At 47.1% G+C, this 18239-nt stretch overlaps 1 protein-coding gene across 1 annotated transcript in view; it reads left to right on the forward strand.

The window, feature by feature from the left end:
- ZGLP1 (zinc finger GATA like protein 1) overlaps positions 1 to 17950 on the forward strand; it is a 49165-nt gene extending 31215 nt beyond the window's left edge. The window contains exon 5 of the mRNA XM_089657645.1: positions 17839 to 17950. Coding sequence (XP_089513771.1) covers positions 17839 to 17950 — 112 coding nt within the window. The remainder of the gene's footprint in view (positions 1 to 17838) is intronic.
- The last annotated feature ends 289 nt before the right edge of the window (positions 17951 to 18239 follow it).

The following is an 18239-nucleotide window of genomic DNA, read 5'->3' on the forward strand; positions in this document are numbered from 1 at the left end:
ATGGACTCTGGAGAGTGAATAGATGTACAAATAAACAAATCTTCATACTAAGTGTAGGTTTATTTGGAGTAAATTCATAAAGGGTGTCATAAACACCCTTTAGAAATCTGTGTGGGTGCAGCACTGAAAGTGCCAGTGCTTGCGCCCAATTCATGTAATTCTGTGCCTGCACTGAAGTGCAATGCATTTCCTTCCTTCCCTGCCACTGCGCCCACCACACTGACAGGTGCATGGATGAGCAGTTTTGTACTAGGGGTAGGTGGAGCCTGATGGGTAACTGAGAGACTAGTTCCCCATTAGGTCCACTATACTTTTGATTTACAATGTACAGCAGTGCCCTTTCTTTTCTCTGGAGGATAGTTCTCCTCCAATTTGAGACTGTTTCTATGCAAATCAAGGGAAGAGACCAATCTCTTAGCCTCCGTTCACACTATGAACTGCATATGAATTGCACAGAAACTGCACCACCTTCCTGTTCAATTCACATGCGATTCAGTGCGGTGCAATTTGAGCTGATTCATTTTGAATGGGCTCAGATTGCACCACGTAGCACCAAACGCGTGCATGCAGCAATTTTGGAACTACAACGCAACCAGATTGCATGGTCATTTTGTACCGTACGTTCTGTTGCAGGCAAATGCACTGTATTTGCAACCTGCATTTGGGTTGTTAGGATTGCATGCACACCCACTGCAGATCACAAGAGCAGTGCAATTGCAATGCATAGCAGGAAACTTGCATAGATTCAGTGTCCTCATCAACATGTTGAGGGCATATGGTCTGGTATGGGTCAGTAGGGATGGGACGCATGCTCGTCTCCCCCCTGCCCTTTTCTGGCCAGTCAGGCTGCATGCTTGGATTAAGAGTCTGGTATGAATTTTTAGGGGGACCTTGTGGTTTTTTTTGCACAGAATCCTCCTTAAGCCCTGATGCGGTGCGGAATTCACAGCGTTTTCAGTGCGAATTCCGTACCGCATCAGAATCGTACCCTATTCATGTGAACTGCTGTGGGTGTGTATGTTAACAACACCCCGGAAGTAGTCCGCAAAACGCGGTGCGATGTGCAGAATCGGATTGCATAGGTAGGAATACCCATCTGATCTGATTCTAGTTTGGACCCAAAAAAGGGTCCTGCGCGTTTTTGATGCAGGTGCAGTGCGAATAGAGCCATACAAAATGTATGGCTCCAAGCGCACCACACACAAATCACATGTGATTTACACAGGAATGCAGTGCGGTTCCTGTGTGAATCACATGCAATATACCGCACATATGTGAACCCAGGCTGAAGGGTTTTCAAGGGATTTCAGCATTTTGGGGGGTACTGTTCCCACATTGTTTTTCATTCTTGCTGTAGGATGTGCTACAGCAAAAGTGACCTTTTAAAAAGAAAAAAAATGATACAGTTTACATTGTCAGCAAAATAAAAACTCCTTTGCCTACTAGCCTAGACAATTGGTATTTTTAATTTGACAGATTCAGCTCCCATTGATTTCAATGGGGTTCGAGTTCAGTATCTGAACTTTTTTTAAGTTAATTTAACCCTGCTTGAACTGAACCCAGGGCAGTTCTGCTCATCCCTACCTGTGTTGTGTTCTGGGCACACAAAGACCAATTTTCCTAAAACCCACCCTCAAGTTTATGCCTCCCATACCCCATTGCTGTATTTTATGCTGTTTAAAAAAAAAATACTTTCTCTGTAGCACACGTTAAAAATACTATTCCAGATTCTTTGAGGCTGGTCATGTGACATGCTGGGTCATTTTCCTGTTCAGATTCTCATCTGCATGAAGCAGACCTTCATATTATAGGCCACAGGGCTGACATGAAGACATCAGCAATGCTGTTTGCATCATTGTGTTAGTATAGGGCAGTGGTCTCCAAGCTTCAAATACGGTCCTTTGCCTGCCTCTATCTTGCCCTCGGGGTACTATTCCTCCCATTGACACCAACATCAAGGCACTATTTTGTTCCACTGGCACCAACTATGGGGGATTTTTCCTTCCACTGACACCTATGATGGGACACAATTCCTCCCACTGATAGAAACAATTAGATACTATTCCTCCAACTAATTCCAAGGATGGGGCACTATTCCTCCAACAAAAACCAAGGATGGGGCACTATTCCTTCTTCTGATACCAGTAATGGGGTAATATTCCTCGCACTGACATCAATGATGGAGCACTATTCCTCCCACTGACACCAATGATGGGGCACTATTCCTCCCACTGACACCAATGATGGGGCACTATTCCTCCCACTGACACCAATGATGGGACACTATTCCTCCCACTGACACCAATGATGGGGCACTATTCCTCCCACTGACACAAATGATGGGGCACTATTCCTCCCACTGACACAAATGATGGGGCACTATTCCTCCCACTGACACCAATGATAGGGTACTATTCCTCCCACTGACACAAATGATGGGGCACTATTCCTCCCACTGATGGGACCAGAGGCGTCCCTAGGGTTGGTGTCACCCGGTGTGGTAACACATGGTGTCACCCCTCCAGAGAGGAAGGAGCGGTGCCGGTGTAGCAGTAAAATGAGTATCCCTTGAAGATATGTATCCCCTGAAGCAACTGCACATGTGCCGGTTTCAGACCAATGAAGCCGATCTCCGACTTTAGCACAGAGCCAGCGATTGGCTTTTTCGTCCTGAAAGTGGCATATGCGCAGTTGCTTCAGGGGATACTCATTTTACCGCTACACTGGGGTGGGGGCAGCTGTCATTGTGCCGGCATCCTGCTCCTGAACCCCCTGTGATGGTGTCACCCGGTGCGGCCAGCACCCCCCTAGGGATGCCACTGGATGGTACACTGTTCTTCCAACTAATACCAATGATTGGACACTATCCCTTCCATTCCCCACCTTCCACTGACTACAAGCACTGTAATTTTTTTTACTTTTACTGACGCTGAGACATTTTCTACTCCCATTGGCCACTCTGGCCCTCCTACAGTCTGAAGGACAGTAAACCAGCCCTTTTGTTTAGAAAGTTTGGCAACCTTTGGTATAGGGAGCTGTGATAGTGTAACTTTGGAATCATTGGAGAAGATCTTTATAATCCACTGGTTTTTGCCACTAAAAATGATGCACATTCTTTCTACTCAATGCGCTAGAAGTATCTCAATTTTAAAGTGGTTCTTAAGTCAAAATGTTTTTTATCTTCATTCATTCTCTGCATTAAGATAATAAAGGCCCCAATGTTCCATCTTCCCCCCGCCCTTCTTTGTCCCTAAACACTTACCTGACTCTTGTCACAGCTTCAAAGTTGTCTTGGCTTCAGCAATGCTCCTCATACATCCTGGTCTCACAGTAGACTCCAAGGGCAGTGGGAGCCATAGGAGGGAGCAGGAACATAGCTTACTGGTGCTGTGTGTGTCTATGTGGATGAAAACCGCTTGGCGTGGGAGCACGCCTATAGCCCCATAGCACTCGGCTTGCTAAGGAAGCACCCAAAGGAGGGAGAAGTGGACAGTGCCCGTGGGGGACATCCAGATGAGGATGGTAATGGATATCATGAATATTATTCCACAGAGCAGGTAAGTACTGTATAACTACTTTTTTATAACAAAAAAAGTAGCCTTTACTAACACTTTAATTTTGGGAGTTGTTTATTTTATTTTTTTGTACCAGGGATGGGTTCTTGGCTGATCCCATCCACTTCTCCCTAACTTATTTGTTGCTTTGTGTTCTTTCCTTGTGAAAGCTTCTACAGAGCTCTCTGTACAGAGAACATTTCGCAGGCAACTCCCCTGCTACCCACTCACTGTTTCCACACAGAGCTGGATGTTATCCCACATTCCTCGCAGTGCCCGGGAATTCCCACTCAGCACACGTAACAAACTTTTTCCAGTCTCTTTCAAATTAAATTTTGGACTCCAAAACAACTCCAAAACAAACAGAATTTGAAAGCACGCCGTGATTCTCGGTATAGTTTGTGCATTACTGGCTTCCCTGTGAAAGAAGACTTTCGCAGAAAAGGAGTCATTTTGATTTGATGGATTGGTCAATCTTCAGGTAAAAGTATTCCTAAAAAGTCACTCTCATTAAAATAGCCCTCTTCAGTGAGTGGGATGGTGAGTCATGTTAGTAGTTGGTATATAAAACCGAATGCCACAGTTTGCTACAATTGCAGGTTGGAAAACCCTGCTATTTATTAAAAGAAATATTTTTCCTGCTGTTGTAAAATATTTTTAGCTTTTGTTAAAAAGGTCATTAAAATAAATCAGTTTAAAAAGCTTTAATTGAGATATGGTGGTTGGGACCTCAACACAAACTCGTCATGATATAAAAATATGCATAATGTAAATAATTTGTAACCTATAAAAGCCTAAGTTTACTCAAATAAAAAAATCAGCACAAGGGACTTTACTTAATATCTGTGTAATATGTCTCTTGTGTTGCTGGCTCCTGCTTTAGTTTAAATATTCCTCCTTCAATCCCTTTTTACCCTCACCATCATCAACTTCTGGTGTGGCAGGGGTTAATAGAGCTGAGGGTTCTTTCATCTGGACTCCTCAAGAATAACTACTTTGCCCACCCTTTGCAGCTATAACAGCTTCAACTCTTCTGGGAAGGCTGTCCACAAGGTTTAGGAGAGTGTCTATGGGAATGTTTGACCATTCTTCCAGGAGCACATTTGTGAGGTCAGGCACTGAGAGGAGGCCTGGCTCACACCCTCCATTCTAATTCATCCCAAAGGTGTTCTATCAGGTTGAGGTCAGGACTCTGTGCAGGCCAGTCAAGTTCCTCAACCCCAAACTGGCTCATCCATGTCTTTATGGATCTTGCTTTGTGCACTGGTGCTCAGTCATGTTGGAACAGGAAGGGGCCATCCCCAAAATGTCCCCACAAAGTTGGGAGCATGAAATTGTCCAAAATGTCTTGGTATAATGACACCTTCACTGGAACTAAGGGGCCAAGCCCAACCCCTCAAAAACAACCCCGCACCATAATCCGCCCTCCACCAAACTTTACACTTGGCACAATGCCGTCAGACAAGTACCATTCTCCTGGCAACCGCCAAACACTGGAGAGACTGTGGCGCAAAACCAGGTCCCCTCATGCATTCTCTCTCTACAAATCTGCCTTCCTCACTTACACCTCCTCCCTCCACGCCGCGAAGCAGGCCTACTTTGTTAACCTAATCAACACCCTCTCCTCCTGCCCTCGCCGACTCTTCTCCACCTTCAACTCCCTGCTCTCTCCCCCCCCCTCCTCCACTTAGTACCTCACTCACCGCCCACGAGATTGCCACCCATTTCCGTAACAAGATTGACACTATCCGTAAGGACATTGTCAACTCGCAATCTACCTCCCCACCCCCGTCACCCCTTCTTCTCCCCCCTCCTCTGCCCTCACTACCGCACTGCCCTCCACCTCTCCCAAGGCCCCGCCCACTGTAACCCCCCCTGCACTGCACTCCCTCAGCCCTGTCACTACTGAGGAAATCGTCAAGGTCCTCTCAGAAGCCCGCCTCACTACCTGCCCCCTGGACCCTATCCCCTCTCAACTCCTCCGGTCACCCCCCTCTTCCCTCATCCGCTCCCTCACCCACATCTTCAATCTCTACTGGCGCATTCCCCTCCCCCCTAAAGCATGCACATAACACCCCCATCCTCAAAAAGCCCTCCCTGGATCCCGCGGACCCCAACAACCTCAGACCCATCTCCCTGCTGCCACTCACCTCCAAGCTCCTTGAGCGCATAGTCTACGATTGCCTAAGCGCCCACCTTATTGACAATAACCTCCTTGACCCATTACAGTCCGGCTTCCGTCCCCTACACTCCACTGAAACTGCCCTCCTCAAAATCACTAACGACCTACTAAACTACAAAGCCAAAGGCGACTACTCTGTCCTCCTTCTCCTGGACCTCTCTGCGGCCTTCGACACAGTCGACCACCCCCTCCTCCTTAATAAACTACTCTCCCTTGGCATCAGAGATACCCATGGCTTCAATTATCACCTCTATGCTGACGACACCTAAATCTACCTCTCCACCCCTCTCCTCACCCCCACTATCTCCGCCCGCATCACTCATCTCCTAAACGACATCTCAGACTGGATGTCGCTCCATTTCCTCAAGCTCAACCTCTCCAAAACCGAACTCCTCGTCTTTCCCCCTGCCCACACCCCCCCCCCCCAGCCTATCCATCACCACCACCAACACCACTATCATTCCCGCCCCGCAAGCCAAAGTCCTTGGCGTCATTCTTGACTCGAACCTCTCCTTCCTCCCTCATGTCAATTCACTTGCAAACACCTGCAGGCTCCACCTCCGCAATATTGCCAAGATACGTGCCTTCCTCACCCCAGACACCACCAAACTTCATGTACACTCCCTCATCATCTCACGCCTTGACTGCTGCAACTCTCTTCTCATTGGCCTACCCAAGTGCAGGCTCTCCTCGCTCCAGACCATCCTGAACTCAGCGGCCAGACTCATCCACCTCACCACCCGCTCCACCTCTGCCACCCCCCTCTGCCTCTCCCTCCACTGGCTCCCGATTGCCCAACGCATCAAATTTAAACTTCTAATCCTGACCTACAAAGCCATTCATAACACTGCCCCTGACTACCTCACCAACCTGATCCCCAAGTACCACCCTACCCGTACCCTTCGCTCCTCACAGGACCTCCTTCTATCCTGCTCCCTGGTCTCCTCCTCCCATGCACGACTGCAGGACTTCTCCAGGTCCTCCCCTATCCTCTGGAACTCACTGCCCCAATCCATCCGACTGTCGCCTTCCATCCCCACATTCAGGCGCTCCCTCAAAACCCATCTCTTCAGGGAAGCCTACCCCACCCTCACCTAACGGCCATCCTCTCTCATTCCTCCCACCACTTCATCCCCCTCAGCCACTTCATTCCCCTCAGCCACTTCCTATTGTTCCACTACCCCCTCCCACCTAGATTGTAAGCTTGAAAGAGTAGGGCCCTCTTACCCCTCGTACGCTGTCTGTTTTTGTTGTACTGTGCCATGTATTGTCCCCCCTATTGTACAGCGCTGAGCAAACCCTTTGGCGCTATATAAACTCGATGTAATAATAATAATAAACCCAGACATGTCCATTGGATTGCCAGACAGAGAAGTGTGATTCACCACTCCAGAGAACATTTCTCCACTGCTCTAGAGTCAAGTGGCGGTATGCTTTACACCACTGCATCCGATGGTTTGCACTTGGTGATGTAAAGCTTGGATGCAGCTGCTCAGCCATTGAAACCCATTCCATGAAGCTCTCTATGCACTGTTATTGAGCTAATCTGAAGGCCACATGAAGTTTGGAGATATTTAGCTATTGACTCTGCAGACAGTTGGTGACTTCTGCGCACTGCGCTCTTCAGCATGCTCTGACCCCGCTCTGTCATGTTACGTGGCCTACCACTTCATGTCTGAGTTGCTGCCAGTTCCTTCACTTTGTTATAATACCACTAACAGTTGACCGTGGAATATTTAGTAGCCAGGAAATGTCACGGATGGACTTGTTGCACAGGTGGCAACCTATCACAGTACCACGCTTGAATTCACTGAACTCCTGAGGGCGACCCATTCTTTCACAAATGTTTGTAGAAGCAGTCTGCATGCCTAGGTGATTGATTTTATATACTTGTGGCCATGGAGGTGATTGGAACCTGAATTTAATTATTTGGATAGGTGCCCCAATACTTTTGGCAATATAGTGTGTGTTGTTTTTGCGCCAAACATAACTTTTGGAATTATGGCCAAAAAGTTCAACCTTGGTTTTATCAGACCAGAACACATTTTCCCACATGCTTTTGGGAGACTTCAGATGTGTTTTTGCAAAATTTAGGCGGGCTTGGATATTTTTCTTCGTAAGAAAAGGCTTCCATCTTGCCACTCTACCCCATAGCCCAAACATATGAAGAATACGGGAGATTGTTGTCACATGGACCACACAGCCAATACTTTCCAGATACACCTTCAGCTCCTTTAATGTTGCAGTAGGCCTCTTTGCAGCCTCCCAGACAATTTTTCTTCTCGTATTTTCATCAATTTTGGAGGGACGTCCAGTTCTTGGTAATGTCACTGCTGCTGCATATTTTCATATTTTCTCCACTTGATGACTGTCTTCACGGTGTTCCATGCAATATCTAATGCCTGCGACATTCTTTTGTACCCTTCTCCTGACTGATACCTTTTAACAATGAGATCCCTCTGATGCTTTGGAAGCTCTCTGTGGACCATGGCTTTTGCTGTAGAATGTGACTAAGAAAATGACAGGAAAAACTTACTAGAACAGCTAAACTTTATTTGGGGTTAATCAGAGGCACTTTAAATGATGGCAGGTGTGTACCAACTCCTATTTAACATGAGTTTAAATGTGATTGCCTAATTCGGAACACAGCTACATCCCCAATTATAAGAGGGTGTGCACAATTATGCAACCACATTATTTTAGTTTTTTATGTTTACTCCCCCCCCCCCCCCAAAAAAGAAAAGATTTCAGTATATATATATATATATATCTCCTGTAGGAGCTGCTGGAATACTGTCCAGGTCCTCCCCAAACACTTTGCCCATAGCCAGGTACATAGGCTCATTCACCCGTTTCTCGAATAATCAGTCTAGGGGTTTTGTTTTTGTTGTTTTTATTTTTGAAGAGTGGGGATGAGGGAGATGAGTGGGGTACTCCAGATTAGGAACTATAAAAAGAAAAAGAGAGGAAGGCGCCTCTAAGTGCAGTATTGACAATTTATTTAGTAAACAATGGAAAATTTGCACTTACAAGATAAACGGTTAAAAAGACTCATGGTGTGGTAATTAGATCCAGGTGGGACATCCAGCTGTCCAGCAGCAAACTATGCCTATAGGATCAGGAAGTAGAGTCAAGGATGTGCCAGTGCATCAAAAATGAAGCTTGGACAGCAGAATCAGATGTACCAGATGAAGGGGGCGGTAATGCATTGCGGAGCATGCTCAATAGGCTCCTTCTTCAGACCTGAAGAAGGAGCCTATTGAGCAGCTTTGCTGTGTCTCCAGAGCATGGAGGAGATTCCTGGAGACAGGCCGTTACTCTAGGAGAGCTGGACAAGGCTGTAGAACAGTGGTTCTCAACCTTTCTAGCGCCGCGACCCCTTAATACAGTTCCTCATGTTGTGGTGACCCCCAACCATAAAATTATTTTCGTTGCTACTTCATAACTGTAATTTTGCAGTAGGAGGAATAGTGCCACGTCATTGGTGTCATTGGGAGGAATAGTGCCCCATCATTGGTATCAGTGGGAGGAATAGTGCCCCGTCATTGGTGTCAGTGGGAGGAATAGTGCCCCTTTCATTGGTGTCAGTGGGAGGAATAGTGCCCCGTCATTGGTGTCAGTGGGAGGAATAGTGCCCCGTCATTGGTGTCAGTGGGAGGAATAGTGCCCTGTCATTGGTGTCAGTGGGAGGAATAGTGCCCCGTCATTGGTGTCAGTGGGAGGAATAGTGCCCCGTCATTGGAATCAGTGGGAGGAATAGTGCCCCATCATTGGTGTCAGTGTGAGGAATAGTGTCCCATCATTGGTGTCAGTGGGAGGAATAGTGCCCCATCATTGGTATCAGTGGGAGGAATAGTGCCCCATCATTGGTATCAGTGGGAGGAATAGTGCCTCATCATTGGTATCAGTGGGAGGAATAGTGCCCCATCATTGGTGTCAGTGGGGGGGAATAGTGCCCCATCATTGGTATCAGTGGGAGGAATAGTGTCCCATCATTGGTATCAGTGGGAGGAATAGTGCCCGATCATTGGTGTCAGTGGGAGGAATAGTGCCCCATCATTGGTATCAGTGGGGGGGAATAGTGTCCCATCATTGGTGTCAGTGGGAGGAATAGTGCCCCGTCATTGGTGTCAGTGTGAGGAATAGTGCCTCGTCATCGGTGTCAGTGTGAGGAATAGTGCCCCGTCATCAGTATCAGTGGGAGGAATAGTGCTCCATCATCGGTGTCAGTGGGAGGAATAGTGCCCCATCATCGGTGTCAGTGGGAGGAATAGTGCCCCATCATCGGTGTCAGTGGGAGGAATAGTGCCTCATCATCGGTATCAGTGGGAGGAATAGTGTCCCATCATCGGTATCAGTGGGAGGAATAGTGCCCCATCATAGGTGTCAGTGGGAGGAGGAATAGTGCCCCATCATTGGTGTCACTGGGGGGAATAGTGCCCCATCATAGGTGTCAGTGGGAGGAATAGTGCCTCATCATTGGTATCAGTGGGAGGAATAGTGCCCCATCATTGGTATCAGTGGGAGGAATAGTGCCCCGTCATTGGTATCAGTGGGAGGAATAGTGCCCCGTCATTGGTATCAGTGGGAGGAATAGTGCCCCGTCATTGGTATCAGTGGGAGGAATAGTGCCCCGTCATTGGTATCTGTGGGAGGAATAGTGCCCCATCATCGGTGTCAGTGGGAGGAATAGTGCCTCATCATCGGTATCAGTGGGAGGAATAGTGCCCCATCATTGGTATCAGTGGGAGGAATAGTGCCCCATCATTGCTGTCAGTGGGAGGAATAGTGTCCCATCATTGGTGTCAGTGGGAGGAGGAATAGTGCCCCATCATTGGTGTCAGTGGGAGGAATAGTGCCCCATCATTGGTGTCAGTGGGAGGAGGAATAGTGCCCCGTCATTGGTGTCAGTGGGAGGAATAGTGCCCCGTCATTGGTATCAGTGGGAGGAGGAATAGTGCCCCGTCATTGGTATCAGTGGGAGGAATAGTGCCCCGTCATTGGTATCAGTGTGAGGAATAGTGCCCCGTCATCGGTATCAGTGGGAGGAATAGTGCTCCATCATCGGTGTCAGTGGGAGGAATAGTGCCCCATCATCGGTGTCAGTGGGAGGAATAGTGCCCCATCATCGGTGTCAGTGGGAGGAATAGTGCCTCATCATCGGTATCAGTGGGAGGAATAGTGTCCCATCATCGGTATCAGTGGGAGGAATAGTGCCCCATCATAGGTGTCAGTGGGAGGAGGAATAGTGCCCCATCATTGGTGTCAGTGGGGGGAATAGTGCCCCATCATAGGAGTCAGTGGGAGGAATAGTGCCTCATCATTGGTATCAGTGAGAGGAATAGTGCCCCATCATTGGTATCAGTGGGAGGAATAGTGCCCCATCATTGTTATCAGTGGGAGGAATAGTGCCCCGTCATTGGTGTCAGTGGGAGGAATAGTGCCCCGTCATTGGTATCAGTGGGAGGAGGAATAGTGCCCCGTCATTGGTATCAGTGGGAGGAATAGTGCCCCGTCATTGGTATCAGTGGGAGGAATAGTGCCCCATCATCGGTGTCAGTGGGAGGAATAGTGCCTCATCATCGGTATCAGTGGGAGGAATAGTGCCCCATCATTGCTGTCAGTGGGAGGAATAGTGCCCCATCATTGGTGTCAGTGGGGGGAGGAATAGTGCCCCATCATTGGTGTCAGTGGGGGGAGGAATAGTGCCCCATCCTTGGTGTCAGTGGGGGGAGGAATAGTGCCCCATCCTTGGTGTCAGTGGGGGGAGGAATAGTGCCCCATCCTTGGTGTCAGTGGGGGGAGGAATAGTGCCCCATCCTTGGTGTCAGTGGGGGGAGGAATAGTGCCCCATCCTTGGTGTCAGTGGGGGGAGGAATCGTGCCCCATCCTTGGTGTCAGTGGGGGAGGAATAGTGCCCCATCCTTGGTGTCAGTGGGGGAGGAATAGTGCCTCATCATCGGTATCAGTGGGAGGAATAGTGCCCCATCATTGCTGTCAGTGGGAGGAATAGTGCCCCATCATTGGTGTCAGTGGGAGGAGGAATAGTGCCCCATCATTGGTGTCAGTGGGGGGAGGAATAGTGCCCCATCCTTGGTGTCAGTGGGGGGAGGAATAGTGCCCCATCCTTGGTGTCAGTGGGGGGAGGAATATTGCCCCATCCTTGGTGTCAGTGGGGGGAGGAATAGTGCCCCATCCTTGGTGTCAGTGGGGGGAGGAATAGTGCCCCATCCTTGGTGTCAGTGGGGGGAGGAATCGTGCCCCATCCTTGGTGTCAGTGGGGGAGGAATAGTGCCCCATCCTTGGTGTCAGTGGGGGAGGAATAGTGCCCCATCGTTGGTGTCATTTGGGGGAGGAATAGTGCCCCATCGTTGGTGTCATTTGCGGGAGGAATAGTGCCCCATCGTTGGTGTCAGTGGGAGGAATAGTGTCCCATTGTTGGTGTCAGTGGGAGGAATAGTGCCCCATCATTGGTATTAGTGACACCAATGATGGGGCACTATTCCCACTGACACCAATGATACTTACCTTGCAGACCCCTGCTCCAGCCTGGGCTCGCTCGCTCCCTCCCTCTCCCATGGTACCGACACTTACCTGTCAGATGTCTTCCTTCTCCGGCCGCTCTCCTCCTCTTCACTCGCTCGATCTTCGCGGTGCCGCTCGGCTCCTCCTCTCCAAGCTCCACCTCCTTGCCGGTGATTGGCCGCCTGTGTGCCTCTCCTGAGCTACAGTGCCGGCGGCCAATCACAGGCGAGGATTGATCTCGAGGTGTGTCCAGATGACAGGGGCGGCATGTCATCCCGCCCACACCTGGAGACGGCGGCGGCGGCGGCGAGGAGCGGTGTCTCGGTTCCTAAGACCATCGGAAATATGTGTTTTCCGATGGTCTTAGGCGACCCCTGTGGAAGCGTCGTTCGACCCCCAAAGGGGTCGCGACCCCCAGGTTGAGAACCGCTGCTGTAGAAGGTCCTTAACCCATCAGCAGGACTGGTATCTGCTCCTTTGTGCAAGAAGGAACAGGATGAGCACTGCCAGAGCCCTACAAAATTACCTCTAGCAAGCCGCTGGTGTGAATGTCTCTGAACAAACAATCAGAAACAAACTTCATGAGGGTGGCCTGAGGGCCCGACAACCTCTATTGGGCCCTGTGCTCACTGCCCAGCACCATAGAACTTGATTGGCATTTGCCATTGAACACCAGAATCGGCAGGTCCGCCAGTGGTTCCCTGTGCTTTTCACAGATGAGAGCAGGTTCACCCTGAGCACATGACAGACGTGAAAGGGTCTGGAGAAGCCGAGAAGAATGCTATGTTGCCTGTAACATTGTTCAGCATGACCGTTTTGGTGGTGGGTCAGTGATGGTCTGGGGAGGCATATCCATGGAGGGATGTACAGATCTCTACAGGCTAGACAATGGCACCCTGACTGCCATTAGGTATCCAGATGAAATCCTTGGACCCATTGTCAGACCCTACACTGGTGCAGTGGGTCCCGGGTTTCTCCTGGTGCACAACACTGCCTGGCCTCATTTGGGGAGAGTATGCAGGCAGTTCCTGGAGGATGAAGGAATTGATACCATTGAATGGCCCCCACGCTTGCCTGACCTAAATACAATAGAACACCTCTGGAATATCGTGTTTCGGTTCATCCAAAGCCACCAGGTTGCACCGCAGACTATCCAGGAGCTCAGTGATGCCCTTGTCCAGATCTAAAAGGAAATACCTCAGGACACCATCAGTCATCTCAATAGGAGCATACCCCAACGTAAAGCATGCATACAAGCACATGCGGGCCATGCAAACTACAGAGTACCTTTTTGAGTTGCTGCAATGAAACTTTGGCAAAATGGACTAGCCTGCTGCATCATTTTTTCACTTTGATTTTTGGGGTGTCTTTTAAATTCAGTCCTATGTAGGATGATTTCCATCAAACAATGGGGCATCCTTACGTTCCTAATACCTTACCCCGTCCATATCAGTATAGATATCCATCATATTTTTCCCCTTTGAGATGCAATGTTTTCAAAGCATTCCTTTAATTTTTCTGAGCAATTACTGCAGATCTCAATCTCAGGCTGGTGAAGTGTGAGTTCCATGAAGACTGAGATTGAGCTCTGCAGTCACATTTGCAGCAGTTGTTTTCTTATTCTGGTCAAAGTCCTGTGCAATGTTCTTTTGTCTCTTTCAGTCAGTTGACTATGTTGACCACACTTATGCTTATCAGACAGTGTTTTCATGGAAGCTTTATATACCGTCATAACCTTTTGATACTGTATCTCGTGACACAGCATATAAATTGGCAACTACAGTCACAGAGGCACCAGCTAAGCGGGAACCAAAAATCTGCCCTCTTTGAAGCTCAGTGAGCTCTGACATGACTCTGGATTATTAGCAGCATACGCACTGAATGACGAAAGTGAGGCTTCCCACCTATTAGCTAGGTGTCTCATCACGCAGCGGAAGCAAAAGAATGTTACAACACTTCCGCTTTCAATGCAAAACATGGCATCACTTTCACATCTGCAAATCATGTAGTGTTTCCATTTTTTAGTCTAGAGCAGCAATGGGCAAACTACGGCCCGCGGGCGGTATACGGCCCGGCGGACCTTTTAATCCGGCCCGCGGAGCGTGGCAAACATTGCCTGTCAGGATGTGTGTAGGCGGGGCAGCGTGAGGAGCGGGGCAGTGTGAGGCGAGGCAGCAGGGGAGCTGGCTCCTCTCACAGTCCGCCCTGAAGACCGGAACGGCGCGGGAACACAGCGAGAGGAACGCGCGGAGCAAAGGTAAGTGAATTGACACAATATGGGGAATGAATTACTATAGGGGGGATGAATTACTATATGGGGGATGAATTACTATGGGGGATGAATTACTATGGGGGATTAATTACTATGGGGGATGAATTACTATGGGGGATGAATTACTATATGGGGGATGAATTACTATATGGGGGATGAATTACTATGGGGGATGAATTACTATATGGAGGATGAATTACTATAGGGGGGGTGAATTACTATATGGGGGATGAATTACTATGGGGGATGAATTACTATATGGGGGATGAATTACTATATGGGGGATGAATTACTATGGGGGATGAATTACTATATGGGGGATGAATTACTATATGGGGGATGAATTACTATATGGGGGATGAATTACTATAGGGGATGAATTACTATGCTTACTATGGGGGAATATTACTATACTTACTATGGATGACACATACACATCATTCATCTACTCTTGGTCCGGCCCCCAGGTCCAGTATATGAACCCATTGCGGCCCTCAAGTCAAAAAGTTTGCCCACCCCTGGTCTAGAGTGTGCGTGTGCTCAATGGGCTGCCTGTTCCTTTTCTCTCTATTCTATACTCTTGTGCTTTTATGTAAGCCATTACTATAACCAATGGTGGAGCCCATATTGTGAGCTCTTGGATGGAGGAACTGTGGCTGGAAGGCTGGAATAGGATTGCCTTGCATCTGGATCTATACCGTCTTCTGGTTCCACAAAGTTGGAGATAAAGGTGTTTAAGAAAGATCCTGTCTGCATCATCACAGATTCTGGTGAAATGGTTTGTAGTACAGGAATAGCGTCCTTCCCCACTGACTTGAAACAGGTGGGGCTGGATCAAATCCAAGAGATGTATTCAGTCTCCTGAGGTGAAGATACGGTATTTTACCTTTCAAATTAGGCTTAATAAAAGGAGTGTCTGCACTGGCCTGGCTGTGGAAATAAGAGATCCATGAAATAGAACTGAATGCCAGAGGTTTAGATAATGCTTGATGAAATAAAAGTCCAGATTCTCAAATACTTTTTTCAGAATGAAAAACCATATTTAACTCAATTTTTTTTTTTTTTAATATTTGGCGCTGTCACAGTGAGGTCAAGATAAGGCAGTTTCTGACCATATCTATTTTTGTGTTCGTCCTTCCCAATTGAAGCTTTGTCTTTTATAACGGTTACATGTGATTCTTCTGTGCTAAAGATTAGAACTGTCACAGAATACATTTTGTTCTTCTTTGACCAACAAACTGATAGCTGTAACAGCCTTTGACAAACTAGTCTGCTACACACACAGCCATGCAAGAAGAGAAAAATAACACAAGGCTAATTTATGAAGGGCTGAATAGTCATTTTGCTGAATGTTCGATCTTTCCCTACTATTCACCAACTAGGTAGCATTACCACTCTTCAGTAGGTAAACCAGATTCTGATATATTGAGAGCACAGCCACTGTTAGAATTTTGTACTGATCAATTGAGTACTGTCCGTGATACTTCTTTTTTTATTTGCACTAACATACAGTTTTGAGGACAAGCTTTCGGGGAATGTCCCCTTCTTCAGGTCTAAGCAGTACTACTCACAAAGTTAGCAGAATGTTAGAAGAGATGAAAAAAAAAAAAAAAAGGAGGCTAGAGATAAGATGCAGTCAAAGCGAGGGGGGGGATACTACACTCACACAGAGGGAGTCAAGCTACAGCTAATAGTCATAAAAATGTCGGATAATGACTGAGAAATCCCATGTCCAAATTAAGGCCCTTATCTCTTGTGTCAAATAGAATTATCATTCTTAGTTCAAAAGTTTTTCTTTCCTGAATGGATTTGAAATTTTCTTTAAGTACTAAAACATTGAGGTCTCCCATTGTGTGGTCTGGTTGTGCGAAATGGTGTCCTTCAGGTGTGCAGAGGTCATCTTCTTTATGTTCCTTGATGGTATGTCTGTGCAAATTCATCCTTGTTTGCAACTTCTGTCCTGTTTCGCCAGCATAAGATCCTTTGCTGCATTTTCTGCACTGGATAAGATACACAACATTACTGGAGGTGCAGCTGTATGAGCCGGAGATATTGAAGATCCCTTTTGAGTGTCTGACACTTTTTGATGGATTGATTTGGTTGCACAGCTTGCATTGTTTCTTATTGCAGGGTTCGCTTCCAATGCTTTAGTACTTAAAGGAAATTTCAAATCTATTCAGGAAAGGAAAAACTTTTGAACTAAGAATGATAATTCTATTTGACAGAAGAGATAAGGGCCTTAATTTGGACATGGGATTCCTCAATCATTATCCGACATTTTTATGACTATTAGCTGTAGCTTGACTCCCTCTGTGTGAGTGTAGTATCCCCCCCCTCCCCCCTCACTTTGACTGCATCTTATCTCTAGCCTCCTCCTTTTTTTTTTTTTTTTTCGTTCATCTCTTCTAACATTCTGCTAACTTTGTGAATAGTACTGCTTAGACCTTGAAGAAGGGGACATTCCCCGAAAGCTTGTCCTCAAAATTGTATGTTAGTGCAAATAAAAAAAGTATCACGAATAGTACTCAATTGTTTCTGTCGCAAATGCACTAATACGGCTACAATCAACTCAAACACAATGTACTGATCAATTAAATTCCTGTTGCATAACAAAATATTTGCTTCTCTGCAACCGATGCTGCATCCAATGCCACCAAATAACTCTTTCAGCTGGATTCATGTATGGGTGCACTCAATGTCACCAAATAATTATTTTGGCTGAATTCAGGTATGGGTGCACACATTGTCATCAAATATTCCTTTTGGTTCAGGTATTGGAATACTTGAACTCCACTTTTTTAAATATGCCGCACCAAGTATTGTTTTAGAGTCCAGCCGAAAGTAAAATATAATGTCTGTGCAAATTCTTAGCAAGGAATTCCAGGTGTAGCAACTATCTGCTTCTGATTGTTTCAGTTTTGCTAGCACCAGTAGACTGGTACATATGGCATGACTGACTCTGTATGTATAGGGCTAGGACTAAACAATTTTTGCTATTTTAACAGAAATGTTTATTTGTCTTGCAAACCTTGTAAAAACATTATTCTAACTAAGACCAGGGGCGGACTGACCATTTGAAAACTTGGGCACTGTCCGAGGGCCCGGGGTCAGTAGGGGGCCCCATGAGATGCCCCTGGTACCTTTTTCATAGGTTTTTTTGAATTTGGGCAAGGACACAGGGGCCCCATGATCCCCTATTGCCCGGGGGCCCCATGAGTTGTCAGTCCGCCCCTGACTAAGACTCATGATTGTAAAGCTCTGGGCAATCTTTAACTCCTATCATGTTTTATAACGCCTACATACAGGTATAAGAAGTATGGCATGAGGTGTGGACAGTGTTGGAATATACCCAAGAAAGATGGCAAGTCATGCTCCAGATACTGTGGATGTGGAGGGGTGTTCAGAGCTCTAATATGAGAATCTGGAAACTGGTGATCTATGAATTCAGGTGACTGTTTCCCTTGTATATATAAGACAATGTTGAACTTTGTTTTCTTACCATCTGTATTATTTGCATACTGGGTACAGTGCTAGTATAGTCTATGCAGATGTGTCCAACCCTGAAGGAGTTTACAATCTAATCCTTCTACCACAGTAGGAAGCAGTGAAGCACACAAGTGGGTTTCATGCTTACAATTAGCTTACATAAATTGCTAGTACCCAGGGTCTCAGTTTTCATAAGGTACCTGTAAAACTGGAACATATT

Source organism: Staurois parvus, unplaced genomic scaffold (assembly GCF_062004578.1).
Source record: "Staurois parvus isolate SC_StPar_1 unplaced genomic scaffold, SC_StPar_1.0 ptg001014l, whole genome shotgun sequence".
Lineage (NCBI taxonomy): Eukaryota > Metazoa > Chordata > Amphibia > Anura > Ranidae > Staurois > Staurois parvus.